The sequence below is a fragment of the Lonchura striata genome, chromosome 3 (genome assembly GCF_046129695.1).
Source record: "Lonchura striata isolate bLonStr1 chromosome 3, bLonStr1.mat, whole genome shotgun sequence".
NCBI classification, from domain to species: domain Eukaryota; kingdom Metazoa; phylum Chordata; class Aves; order Passeriformes; family Estrildidae; genus Lonchura; species Lonchura striata.
This window is the reverse complement of record NC_134605.1, coordinates 92,554,237-92,567,285: the sequence shown is the minus strand read 5'-3', so window position 1 is coordinate 92,567,285 and position 13,049 is coordinate 92,554,237. Positions and strand designations below refer to the sequence as shown.

Here is a 13,049-nt window from a genome sequence, read left to right as displayed (position 1 = left end):
AAAGTTTTCCATCATAAAAATTATTTTAGATTTGGGGAAAATAACTCTTTTTGGCATAAAGAAATTTATTTTTCATGTACCAATTGTTATTAAAAACAATGACAATACAATTACACAGAAAAGTCCAATATAGTTTAAAAAATTAGGTATTACAATGACACACACAAAACACTAGAAAGATGATTATGTTAAATGAAAAAAGATCAATTTGGGGTTTTTTTTTGTTTTGTTTTTTTGTGTTCCTGAGCAGTAATAAAACTTCACTCGCCTAACTAAAACTATCACTATTTGATTTATGGTGAATCCTATGAAATAATTCACCAGAGAAGTTACATTCAGCTTACATTATAATAGTTTAGCCTATATTTCATATTAAAAACTTTTATTTAAACATAGTGCTATAACCATAACTTTTTATACAGTAATCAGATATATGCAGGTTAAATAAATATGTGTTTACATAAAATTTCATTGACAGAAACAAATACCTCTTTAGCTCTTGACTTTTTTTTTATGTCCCATAAGGCAGGGAAAAATATTAAGTCCTAATATCTCACTGCTCTTTGAAAGCTGTGAAAAATTTGGATGTGGAAGTCTGTGTCTCTGTACTTGCTTTGAAGAGCTCCAAAAATCCTTTCTTCTGGGGATCTGTATTTAAGAGTATTATCAAGAGAAAATGCTTTTTTCTTTTACATGACACATTCTTTGTTATTGCTTTTTTTTTCCATGGTTACTAATGTTTGTCAGCTAATTTTAATTCTCACACTGCCAATACAACTATGATTGCAGCACAGGGACGCATGTGGAAGTCTGTAAAATGTAAAAGTCCACTGACAGGTTGCCCTACTAAAACATTAAGCTAGATCTGAAGGCACTCATATGTATTCACAGTACAATCCCTTCTTACAGAAACCAGTTCCCAGAAGCAACACATGCTGCATCCTAATTAACCCTGTTTCCTAGGCAATTAGACACAGAGTAGTGCTGTAGGATAGATGCTGCTGTAAAGTTTCTGCTTCCTGAACTAGCCTGCATCCTCTGCATAGTTATAAGTTGCCTTGTACAAACACATCCTTAAACTTATTTTTCCCACATAAATGTATACACGTTCCTAAACATTTGAATAAACATCTGTATCAACGTGAATTAAAGAAAGCCAGCACTTGTTTTCTGGCATGAAGCCAGTAAATGGTGGCTCAGTCTATGCCACTGTACACTGCTACCCTCCAGAACAGGGTGAATTTCTCTGAACAGCTCATGAAGAATGATCCTCCTGTCCATACTGACCCCTGAGACATGCTCCAAACAATTCCTGTGAATGTGCCACTTGGTTCAAATGAAAAACCATCTAAATAAGTAGAAGCAATTCAGCTCCCATGCCAGGCACTGTTTAATTTAAAAATACAGATAGATTTATTTTCAAACACAGAAGTGAATATTTCAAAATCTTTCTATTTAGCCAAAACGATTTTTTTATGGCAATTTGATTCCCAACCTCACCATTACACAATACCACTATTGTGATCCAGCATATCAAAAAATGAAGTCCAGGGTTGTATGGAATATTTATACTGGTAGAGAACAAAATTCAGGTCTTCTTGAGAACTATATCCATGTTATAATCAGTACACCATTTTGCAATGAAATTTCTTATTAAAAATTAACTACGGTAAAATAACACCTTTCCATTCCACTACACCTTCAAGAGCAGCCCTTCGCTTAAATTACACAGATAAAAAAAAATGGAATTGTGCTTTATGGCTGTAACAATATATGTAAAATCCTGTGAAAGAATAATAATTACATTCCTCTGCCAATAGTCCAAAGGTGAATTAATAACAGTTTATCAATATATCAATCATATTTAAAATTTTTATGATTTATAAATTTTATCCTGGTACAAACAGAACTCCTTGCTGTACTCACAGAGATCCACAGTACCGATGCATGTTTAGTAGTCTGCATTTAATATCATCCAAATTTGTTTTATCCAAGGAATATAGCACTAAAAATGGGCATTCACAGCTTAAACAGGGCATCCACTTCTACAGTAAAATTTCATTAATGAATACACAAAATTAGTGGAAATTTGCATGAAGACACATACTACTAAATTCTTCCCATGCTATAGGACTATTCATACAGTTTATCAGATTAAGTTTCTTAATGTGTCAGATGAATCTTCCTCCAAGCAATCTATATTTTTAATTTACTTTCTGGTGGGATTTTTGGGTGGTTTTGTTTGGTGGTTTTGTGTCTGTTTGTTTTAAGGTTTTTGTTTGTTTATTTGGTTTGGTTTTCATTTTGTTGCTGTTGTTTTGTCTGAGAATGGAATTGCAGATGCTCTGGTATTCTCTTTGATGGAATGGGAAGGACAGTAGACAGCTACAGGCACAAACCTTTAAAAGAAAGTGCCTTCCATAGACAACTTATCATAGTATCATAGACTATCAGTCACATAGAAATCTCATTTGGGAGTTGTGGGAACTCCAGAGTATCAGAAAGTATTATTTTTTTAACTATAATATTGACTGCCTATTTTATTTATAGATCAGAGAGATAAAGAGTGAAATATTGTACAGATAAAAATTATGTAAAAGAAAAAGCAGTACAATAAACAGTAAAATGCCATTTTAGAATCTGTTCAAAAGAAAATACCAAAAGTGTATATTTTTCACTGCAATATAGAGAAAATCATTGCTATTGAACTCAAATATGCATTAGATTAGTTGAAAGAGAATACTGAAAGTAACATTTCAAATTATTTTAATCTCAGAATAGTCTATTGAAACAGAAGAAAAATCTGATGCATGTTAAAAATTCTTGCATTTATTGAAGGTTTTGTAGATAAATGAATACAATTATTTTCAAATATTCTTCTCATCCTATGTATTATTCAATTTTCTCCGTAGGTTTAATTTTTAACCAACATTCACAAGAGCTGTCCCTTTATTAGTTAAATTGAGATTATTAACATAAAACAAAATCAAATGTAACTGTTTAAAATTAAATATTTGGTTTAACAGGTAATTGTGCTGAGCTCGCTTATGGAAAGTCAGTATTAGAAATTAAAAGGAACTTTGCTTCATAAAGATATGCTACCCAAAAGCAATTCTAACTGAAATTTCTGGAAGTTAATAGGGAGAACAGAAAAAGTTACTTCTCCAGGCAGGCCAGAAAAATGGGATGTTCAAGGAATATATTGCAGTCCCAAAGTATCATTTTTTCTGTGTGATTCAGAGTTTTCAGTTCAATACCAGCAGTATCTGTTTAGACAGCTCAGTGATGAATGAAATACTAAAGTCACTAAATGCATAATTTAAGCATGTGCTCTGTGAACTAAATCCTTGCATCATACATGAAGTCTTATCAAATGATTATGCAAGAGAATATTATCTCTCAAGTTAAAATGTAACCACAATTATGCCTGCAGTGCCACTTAAGATCAGCTATCAGTTTTTAAATATATACACAAGTGTGTTGTTGCTAAGAAGGGCTGCAGTACGGAGTACTTTAGAAAAGAATTTGAGTTGGCTGGAATATAGAACTAAGGCAGTATTCAGCTGCCTTTCACCCTGGGGACTCAATTGTAAATCACAGTGAGAGTAGATGGAGATTGCTCTCTCTCAATGCCACCCGTCAAGAGTTCTATGGGAAAGTAATTCTGTCAGTCTTGGTTTAGTCTTCTGAGAAAAGCTAGAGAATACTCCAAGTCTGCCCTGATAACTTTGGAACCTCACACTGAGTAGATTCAAACCCTTGAGGACAAAGAAGTTAAAAGACCATGTCAGAGTCCTCTAGGGCAGCTTTCTGTTAAGAAGTTGAATGATCATCAAAAAGTACATAATTCACAGTATTTCATTTCTTGTTCTCTTTTTTTTCTTGATAGAAAAAAAATCTTAAGCTTTTTTATAAACTTTCATATATTATCAACAGAATTTTTAAATATTCTTTATGTGAAAAGTATTGCATTAATGTTGGTATCTAGAAAATGTTTAGGGACTAACACTCTAGAGTGAATAAAGAGTAGAGAATTCAGTCTGGTTTTATGACAAGTTTTTAAAAATGTTGCCTATAAAAAGAAAGAAAGCTCTGCTTGTTAAAGCGTGATGACAAAATTGCCAGTAAATGGAATTTTAGTAAAGGTCAATGCAAAGTCAACAATAAACAAGAATGAAAACTCTGATTTTGCTAGGTATTACTATACCAAATTGACCCGAAAGATAAAGTATTTACCTATTATTTTTCTCTTGTGTTCTCTGTATGCAAAACTAATTTTTTGCCATTTACGTACAAGCAGCATTAACACAGTAGCTTTTGTCAGACTAGGACAAACTCTTCAGCTGCCTCAAAAAATGTTTCTACCACCTTTTGAAGTGTCTTTGCCTGATCTCCAGGCTGTTTTCACTCCAGGGATGGGCATCTCTGCCAGATCAGGTAAGTATCTCAGACACCGTATGGCATCTCTCATGGCACCTCACCTCCTTATTTAGGAACCTTACTCAAGTACAAGTTATCCTTCTGAAGAATATCAACATGCTATCAATATGAAAAGAATAGGCATATCTGGCATTTAAGTATAATTAAGTCACAACAAAGGCCTCTGACTCTGGAAAAAATAAAATTGAACAAAATGCATTTCTCAGCTTATACAAGTCCTTGATTCCACAGATTGAAAACTGCTTAAATTCAGAGCTGCTTTGTGTTTGAATGAGAATCATTGGTCACCAGTCTCAGTCTCTCCCACATTTCTATCAGCTGCCATCAGAAAGGTTATTTTTCTTGTCAGTGAAGGAGTGGAACATATTACCACTGGTTCAAATGACATAGCCACTAAATAGAACATGATAAAATTACCAATTCTTTATAGATACCAGTATCCTGATAAGACATAAAAGCCTAATTAAACTTTTCAAGAATCTAAGACCAATGAGATAAAGAAAGAAACCTTTCAAGTTAGAAATTCAGCGCCAATGCAGTATAAATAGACACCTGAATTCTTTATCACTAACAAATAGCCTGGACGTACTGATACAGGCTGGAGAATGTGAGCTAACTCAAACCTCTGCAACTTTGACAAATGGATCTTCCCATCAAAGTGGTTCTGGTCTTAAGAAACATATTTCTAACAGCAGAAAGCTCCTAAATATCTTTTATTAAAAGATAAAAGGAAATCTGAAGGAAAGAGTAGCAAAGGATATCCACTTTTCCTGGTACAGATTATGAATGAGTCTGCCTTAATACAGGCAGAAAGTGTGGTGTTTGATACAGCAGTTCTTGCTTTAAGCATAATATATGGAAAAATGACCCGCAGTGCAATCAAGAGTGCAGAGCCCTGATGAGACCACCTGGTTCAGTTCTCATTTTGGTGGTTAGGAGTTATTATGACAAGTAGAAAGAATGGAGATTGCCTTTCTGTGCTTCCAAAGGCTAAATGAAAAGTGGTTCCAAACTGCTAATGAAAAAAAAAAAAAAATCCAGTGAACATACTTGGCTTAAAATTTAATATAGTCACAACTACTTCTGGGGTAGCGCACCCAGGCTGCACCAAGCTGTACTCAGATAGATTTGCAGTAGGGAATAGAGATCAGCTTTTTTTTTTTTTTTTTTTTTTCTGATGCCATTTGGCTTCAGTTTAAAGGCAAGTAAATCAACTACTTTACCTGGTTTTTATCAAATAAATTAAAGAAAAAAAGTAAAGATAGAGTCTATGTGGAGAAGTACAAATGATGAATTTAAAGCCATTATTCACAGACCTTCATATTCCAGAAAATGTTATCAGCAATCTTCAGAAAATACTGAATACATTGAAAGGATTAAATATAATTTTTAACAGATATTAATGTTTAAATAATTAAAAAAAAATGGGGTTTCTCTTTTACAAAGTACCTTAATATCACAACATTCCCTTTTTTATTTTCAACAGAAACAGTAGGAACATAGTTTCTCCATGGTATTTTAAGAATTACATTACCTCAGAACACAGGTCCAAATAAAATACTACCAAAATATGTAGATTTTTAAGAGATAAAAGGTTTTACTTGCTCAGCCAAAACAGTTAACCAGAGCATTCTGGAGTAGGGAGAAATATCATTGCAAAGCAATTCAGTGCTTGCAGAGCATTTAGGATATACAAACAAATTAAAATCCTTTTCTTCATACAAGTTTTTATCATACAGCTCTTAAATAGCAAATGTGATCTTTTGTGAGCATTACTTTTTTCTAAGCCAAAACCTCCCATTTAATTTCCTTACTAAATTTCCTGTCACTGATTACTTAACTTAATAGTTAACCTGATATTGACACAACAGACAGAAGCAATGTATCATTGCAAAAAGGTGCCTAAGAACTACCACATTTTATTTTCCAAAAATATCAAGGTTTCCTATGCATATATAACAGCTTGGTTTCAAAATTAAATTAAATTAAATTAAATTAAATTAACTTCTACAATAGCTTCAAGCAGCAATCTTTAATTTGTAGCACTTGCTGTACAGTCTCAGCCAAATGAAGCCAAGTTTTTTATTGATTCAGGTGAACTCAACTGAGGTTTGAAAGAAAGGTCATATGTAAAATCTCTGTTGAATTAAATGATACAAGTTTGCCAGGAATCAATCCTGTCCCAGCAGGATATTCAAAGAGCTGAAAGATTTACTTTTTTTGTAAACAAATTCATAATTCATTGTTAACAACAAAATTTAAAACAAATGTTTTCCATGCATTAGGTAAAAGACTTTTTTAGAAGTAAAGGCTTATGCCAGAAAAAGTGCTATTACTTGCTTTAGGAAAGCTCTTATCAATTCATTAAGACCAAATTTGACATTGGAATGTTAGTGTATATATATTCTTTAGTATAGATATTAAGAATATATATATATATATTCTTGTATATATATTCTTTATTAATAATCTATATACAATAATACTTGAACAGAGAAGTGATAACTAAACAGTTTGCTTGGGGATTTGTCCAATTAGGTTTTGAATAGCTGTAAGACTGGAAAATCCACAATGTCTCTGGGAAATTTATTCAGGTGTTTTATCACCCTCACATTTAAAAAGCTTTTTCTTATGTTTGATTTTGTAGCCTTTGCATCATGTACTTTCAGTGAGCACCACTGATGAGTCCAGCCCTCTTTGTTTAGACTGTCCCTTGGATAAGTATAGATGATAAGCAAAGTTCCCCTGAACTTTCTCTCCCCTAAGCTGAACAGCCCCAACTCTCAGTCTCTCTTCAAATCAGAGGTGAGCCATGAGAGAAGTTTGTTTCTCTGAAGATATATTTAGGAAAGGGCAGAATGCACCAGAGAGAAGAGGCCACACACACACAAAACAGTGAGAAGTAAGACAGGGAACACTGAATTTAGAGGAGAAGGTAGTGCAGTAGAAACTCTCTGCAGCCTTTGGAGAACACATGCCAGAGAAGAAAAGTGAGTAGTAACAGCAGAGAGAAACTGCTACATACCTACTGCAAGGTTAACCCACCACCCTAACCTAAAATGAGAAACAATACCAATTATCAAGGCAATTATATTATAGCGCTTTAAATTTTCATATAATTGAAAGAGGAATCCCCCACTTTTCTAGATCAGAGGTGCATATACTAGGAGAATGGTATAGAAACTACTCTAACACTGATATGCTTTAGCTGAAGTGGATATTGGATATTCCCTTCACAGTACAACTAAATATCTTCTGGTGCACACACATATTTACAACAGTTATTGTCAATTTAGGTAGTTTATTATTCTCCATGAAGAGAGGTTTCTTAGACAAATTGCAAACTTCATGACAATTTTTTCAAACCCTTTAAATCAATTAAACTCAGTCACAGATGTGATCAGCTACAGTGTTATGATTAACAGCAAAGTACTCTGGATTTTAGCAGGGTGCATTGAGTAGGTGACCAAATTAGGTGGATCCTTGCAGTTAATGATGGAAGAGATACAAGACAGTCACCAAAAAATATATTTTGCTATAGAAAAAGAAATACTAAGTGAAGAGAAGAATCATGTGAAGAAACACTGAGTGAATGGCAAAAGTCCAGCTTCTCACCACCTGCATGAGAATAGACATAACTGTAGACGCTAAGCTGAGAGCTCTGGGCCACTTTATTCTGGTAGGAGTTTACCATTCTTAAGTGAATGGATCTTGGCAGAGTTGCATCTATAATACTCACTCCTTTCAGAAAAGCAACCTCCCTAAACAAGATTTCAGACCATAAATTGGCGTGGATTGAAATCAAATTCCTATGAATAAATTTTAAAACGACAACAAAAGTAGACAGGAGACACAACTCAAATAATGTTATAGTAACTGTAAGCATCCTAATTCTTATGTTCTTTTTTAAAAAATCTTCTCAGTCTTTGCATTGTTTTTCCTTGCTTTCATTTAGATTTGCTTTTCTTTTAATAAATGTAATAGTGTTCAATGTAAATAGCTGACTAACTCAACTCATAAATGGCGTTGAACTTCCATAAAGCTGTTCTATCTCTTCCTCTGGCAGTCAGAGAAGATTCTGATTGCATCTACAGTATAAGTGAAAAAGTATGTGTTTCCAACAAATAAAACCTTACTTAAATGCCTCGTAGATGAGACAGAGGAGTTTGCACACTTAGGTCTAGCAAAAGAAAACGGTATAAAAGGGAAAGAAACCCATGAGCCTAAATAGGAACAGTTTGCTAATTCTTGTTTCTCTGTTCCAATAATTACATTGCTATGTTAGTTAACTCACTTGAATAAATTCTGAGGGTAGTGACTGAGGGAATTGCCATCTCTTTATTGTTTTAATGAGAATGAAAGATCTAATTCCACACACACTAAGCCTGAAATTGCATCACCTATCTCTGAAACACTATGATGAGCTAATCACCAAAGATAATTATTATTCTTAGAAACAACAGTTGTAGTACAATAAGATTTTTAATAAACCAACAGGTGGAGATAATAAACGTACAATAGCTGAAGTTAAATTTTTATTACATGATCTTTAATCCCAATGTTGTATCCTTAGAATGACTTTGCTGCCTGCAATTTCCTTTAGCCTATAAAAGACAAGACACAAAGAACAAAAAGCATAGTACTTACACTATTCTAATATTTTTCTAGTGAAAGAAAATACTCAAGAAAAGCTTAGTAACCACTGAATTTATGGATAAATCTTTGTGTTCTATTTCTTTGCATGTTCCATAGCAGACACAGCCATCAGATCCAGACACTAAGCATTTTTAAATTTTTTTTTGGTTTACATATTCGGAAATTAGCACTGTTAGTAACATTTATAAATGAACCCAGATAATTCCAGCTTTGAATATGACCAGGAAAAACATTTTTAAATTAGAGCCAATAAAATACATTTCCTTCCAGAGCCTTCACAAAAAGGGCACTGAAGGATATAGAGTATCTCAAAAAGTCTTCCACGGGCCTTTGACATCTTTCAGTATATCTTACATTATTTAACTCATGTTCTGCCTTCATTTCTCTGTCAGTTTGCATCTATGATTTGGCCAGAAGATACTCAGTCTGCCTCAGTGATTCAAAAGAAAATTTTTCACAATATCATATAGTATCATTATCTTAATGGATTCAGCATTGATAAAGCATGTACTATACCAGTAGAATAATATAACTTAAAACCACAAACTAGTGAAAAGATTTTAGGTGTCTGATCAAGATAGTGGTGGAACAGACCAAAGACGAGGTGTTAGTACCATATTCTGCAACAATAGCCAAAAATTAAAGAAAATAAATAAAAACATTGGTCAAATATGGAAGGAGTAGAAAAAGGTTAATTTTTTAAAGAGTTTTAATCTTAATTACACTACTGGGATCTGGATAAAGAATTCAATCTGAGAATTGTAGATTGTGTTTTAAAAAGATTTTTCTTTGTCTTTTCCTAATACATACATTTGATACAGATTTTATCATAACACAAACCTTTGCTTCATTCTCATCTCTCAAACATGTCTCTCAAGCATGTCCACTTTTACCCATAGCACACTAGGAATCAAACTCTGATGTCTTTGCAAAAAAAAGAAGCAAAATTAAATCACACTTTATCCCCATTTTTTTTTTTTTTTGGTGGGGTAAGAAAAATCAGGTTTCACATCTGTCAGATTCTGTTAAGAAAAAAGAGAATAATGTTTTGATACATAAATATTCAATTCCATAATGACCATTTATGAAAATTGTATTAAAATGCGCCTAATTAAGGCTAGACAGGCAACTGTGATTTTTTGACATAATATAATTTTTTGGTACGAAGTTCACTTTATATGTCTATAAACTAAATGCTGGTGATTGCAGTCTGAGAATTTTGAGGTAAAAATACGGAAAAGTCTAGGCTTCTCAATACTCAGCTGTAACAACAATCTCCAACCTAAAAATGCAGAAACTGAAATAAAGGTGAGAATAAGTTCCTAAAGGACAGGCTTGTGAGTTATATCCCAGTATTTTGAGGCCGGGTAAAACTCCTACCTCGGCAGTTGGGTAAAGGGCTGCTCCACTGCCCATTGCTCCGACACTGTGCTCGAGAAGCACCCTGAAGCAAGTATCCAGTGCTGCAGGTAAAATTCACCACATCGTTTAAATTGAACTCACTGCCATTAGTCATTCCATGGGCTGGATTCCCAGGATGTCCACATGTGATTGCTGTTAGAATAAAAATAGGCATGTTAGCAACTAAGTGATAGGTACTGATCCATGGAACCACTTGCAGGTTGGAGCTCCTTTGGCATTTGGGTTTTTCACTTTGTTTTTTTTTTTTCCACTTCTGAATTTGACATTTATACAAGACATATAAGAAAAAGAATAGGATATATTTACTGAGGATTCTTAACTACCAGGAGAAAAACCTTATTTTTTCAATAAAACTCTTAGAACCTACTTTTTACCTTATGTAAAAGGAAAATATTTTTTCCCAGCAAACTTAAAACATGTAGTAGAGCCAAACTAATTTGATGCACTATTTCAGAACATTCTGAAGTTATGAAGCATTACAGTTTCAAAAATATTGTATTGCTTTGCTGAAGTAGTGATTCTTTTTATCTGATTTTCTTATGCCTATAAAGAAATAATTTTTGGAGTAAATTTTTCCCATTATATCTTATGTGTGTTGATTTTGCTAAAACAGAACTTATAAAATAAGCTTATTATGGTTAAGTTCTAATTTTCCATGTGATGAGATATTAAAATATCTTTACAAATCTAAAAATTCTTTCAAAGTAAATTAAAAATATAAAAAGATGTGATCTCCTGTAAAAATCTCACTAAATCAAGACCACTGAGGGGCAAATTTTCAGGGGCACAGCCCCTCATGTCTTTGCAATATCTCTGCCATTATATTGGATCTACCTGAGATGGATGTCTTAGAGCTGTGCTTTCTATCATTAGCTAGAAAGGTCTTGATAACACCCCACTGTTTTGCTACTGCTGAGCAGCACTGCACAGCATCACTGCTGTCTCCCCAACATTCCAGCTTCCCACCAGTAGGCTGGGAGTGTCACAACCTTGCAAGGGGATATAACCAGGTTAGCTGACCAAAAGGATGTTCCATACCATATGATGTTTGCTCAGATAGAAAAGCTAAGAGGAAGGAGGAGGAAGGGGCAAGGCAGGGTGGCAGCAGGGAAGGAAGGGAGGTATCATCCATTATTTACACACATGTTTTGGAGAATTGTTACACAAGCTGATGCCCTTTTTCTTGGGAAGCAGCCACATATTGCCTGTTCATGGGAAGTAGAAAATGAAAATATTTATTTTCTTTGCTTGCAGGTGCAACCATTCCCTTTTATTTTAGGAAGCTGCAATCTTATTTTTCTCCCCTGCCTTTCTGAGGAGGGGAGTGAGAGTAGCCTGATGGCCACCTGGCATCCAGCCAAGGTCAACCCACCACAGCCATATTTCTAGTTCAGGCCCCATAATGCTCAGTCAGAAGAATATTTCAGTAGAACACATTTCTAGCATTGATGAACCATATGTTTTCACTTTACATCTCAGAAATAAGAGTCTCATTTGTATGGGAATTTCTTAAATAAATTAATCAAAGGAGGAAAATTCTCTGAAGTTTGGATGCTGACATAAATCCATCTTTCATGGCTTTTCAGTCTGGTAGCATTCCAAGCAAAAGAAAACCATGTTGTAATGGAAAGCATTAGGCAAACTCTAATAACAGAAACTGATGCCAGTTCTTCTCATAACATTAATGATAACAAACATTTAAGAAGAAGCAGTCTCCTGCCCTTCCCTGCTTTGTTTCTTTCTTTTGAATGGATTTTATTCACTGCACAGTCAAATGGATGCACTAATAGTGACAATGCTAGTTGTGACTCCTTTGATGAATATATATCACTTGAAGATATAAACAGAATTTTAAAAGGGCAATGACACTTGGCGGATATTTCCTGTCACTGTACACATGTAAAAATTTTCATTTTACCCAAAGAAAGAAAATACTGAACATTTAGACACCTAATATGTATTGAACAGAAAAGCTGACCATCTCAGTGACTCTGTGTAGATAAAAGTTATGTCTGAATTGCAGACATCTTAAAAAATGCAACACTTAAATAGTTTATATAAATTCTCCATTAAAAATAATATACATATATAAAAATGGGGCTCTTTAATAAAACTGAAATGAAAAGGAAATAAAATCAACTGCATAATAAAGTAGTAAAAAAAAAAGATAATTGTACTTGACTGATTAAATGGCTGATGGTTCAGAAAATGTCAGATAATCTGCCATGCAAATGAAGAAGGAGCTAGAGAAGGAAATTCTAGCACTTAATTATGGGATTTTCAAAACCACGTGAATTGAGAAAATATTAAAGGCTATAAAAAAGTTAACTTATTTTCTAACAGATGTAGCATAATTCAGTGCCATGCCTTGGCTTGCATGGGTAAGTAAACTGGAGGCCAATTTGAAAAAAACAGGCAATCATCAGAAATGTACAGCTGAACACTATCCCAGCTTTGTCCTTCAAGCCATGAAAACATACAAGAGAATTTTTTACTCTTGGTGAAAAAAATAGGAGAGAGGCTCAGCAAGC

The 13,049-nt window shown here is 33.8% G+C and overlaps 1 protein-coding gene across 4 annotated transcripts in view; it reads right to left on the bottom strand.

Moving 5' to 3' along the window:
- CSMD1 (CUB and Sushi multiple domains 1) overlaps positions 1–13,049 on the bottom strand; it is a 1,051,796-nt gene that overhangs the window by 39,795 nt on the left and 998,952 nt on the right. For all 4 annotated transcript variants that reach the window (XM_021551131.2, XM_031504428.2, XM_021551132.2 and 1 more), the window contains one exon: positions 10,477–10,650. In XM_021551131.2, coding sequence (XP_021406806.2) covers positions 10,477–10,650 — 174 coding nt within the window. The remainder of the gene's footprint in view (positions 1–10,476; positions 10,651–13,049) is intronic.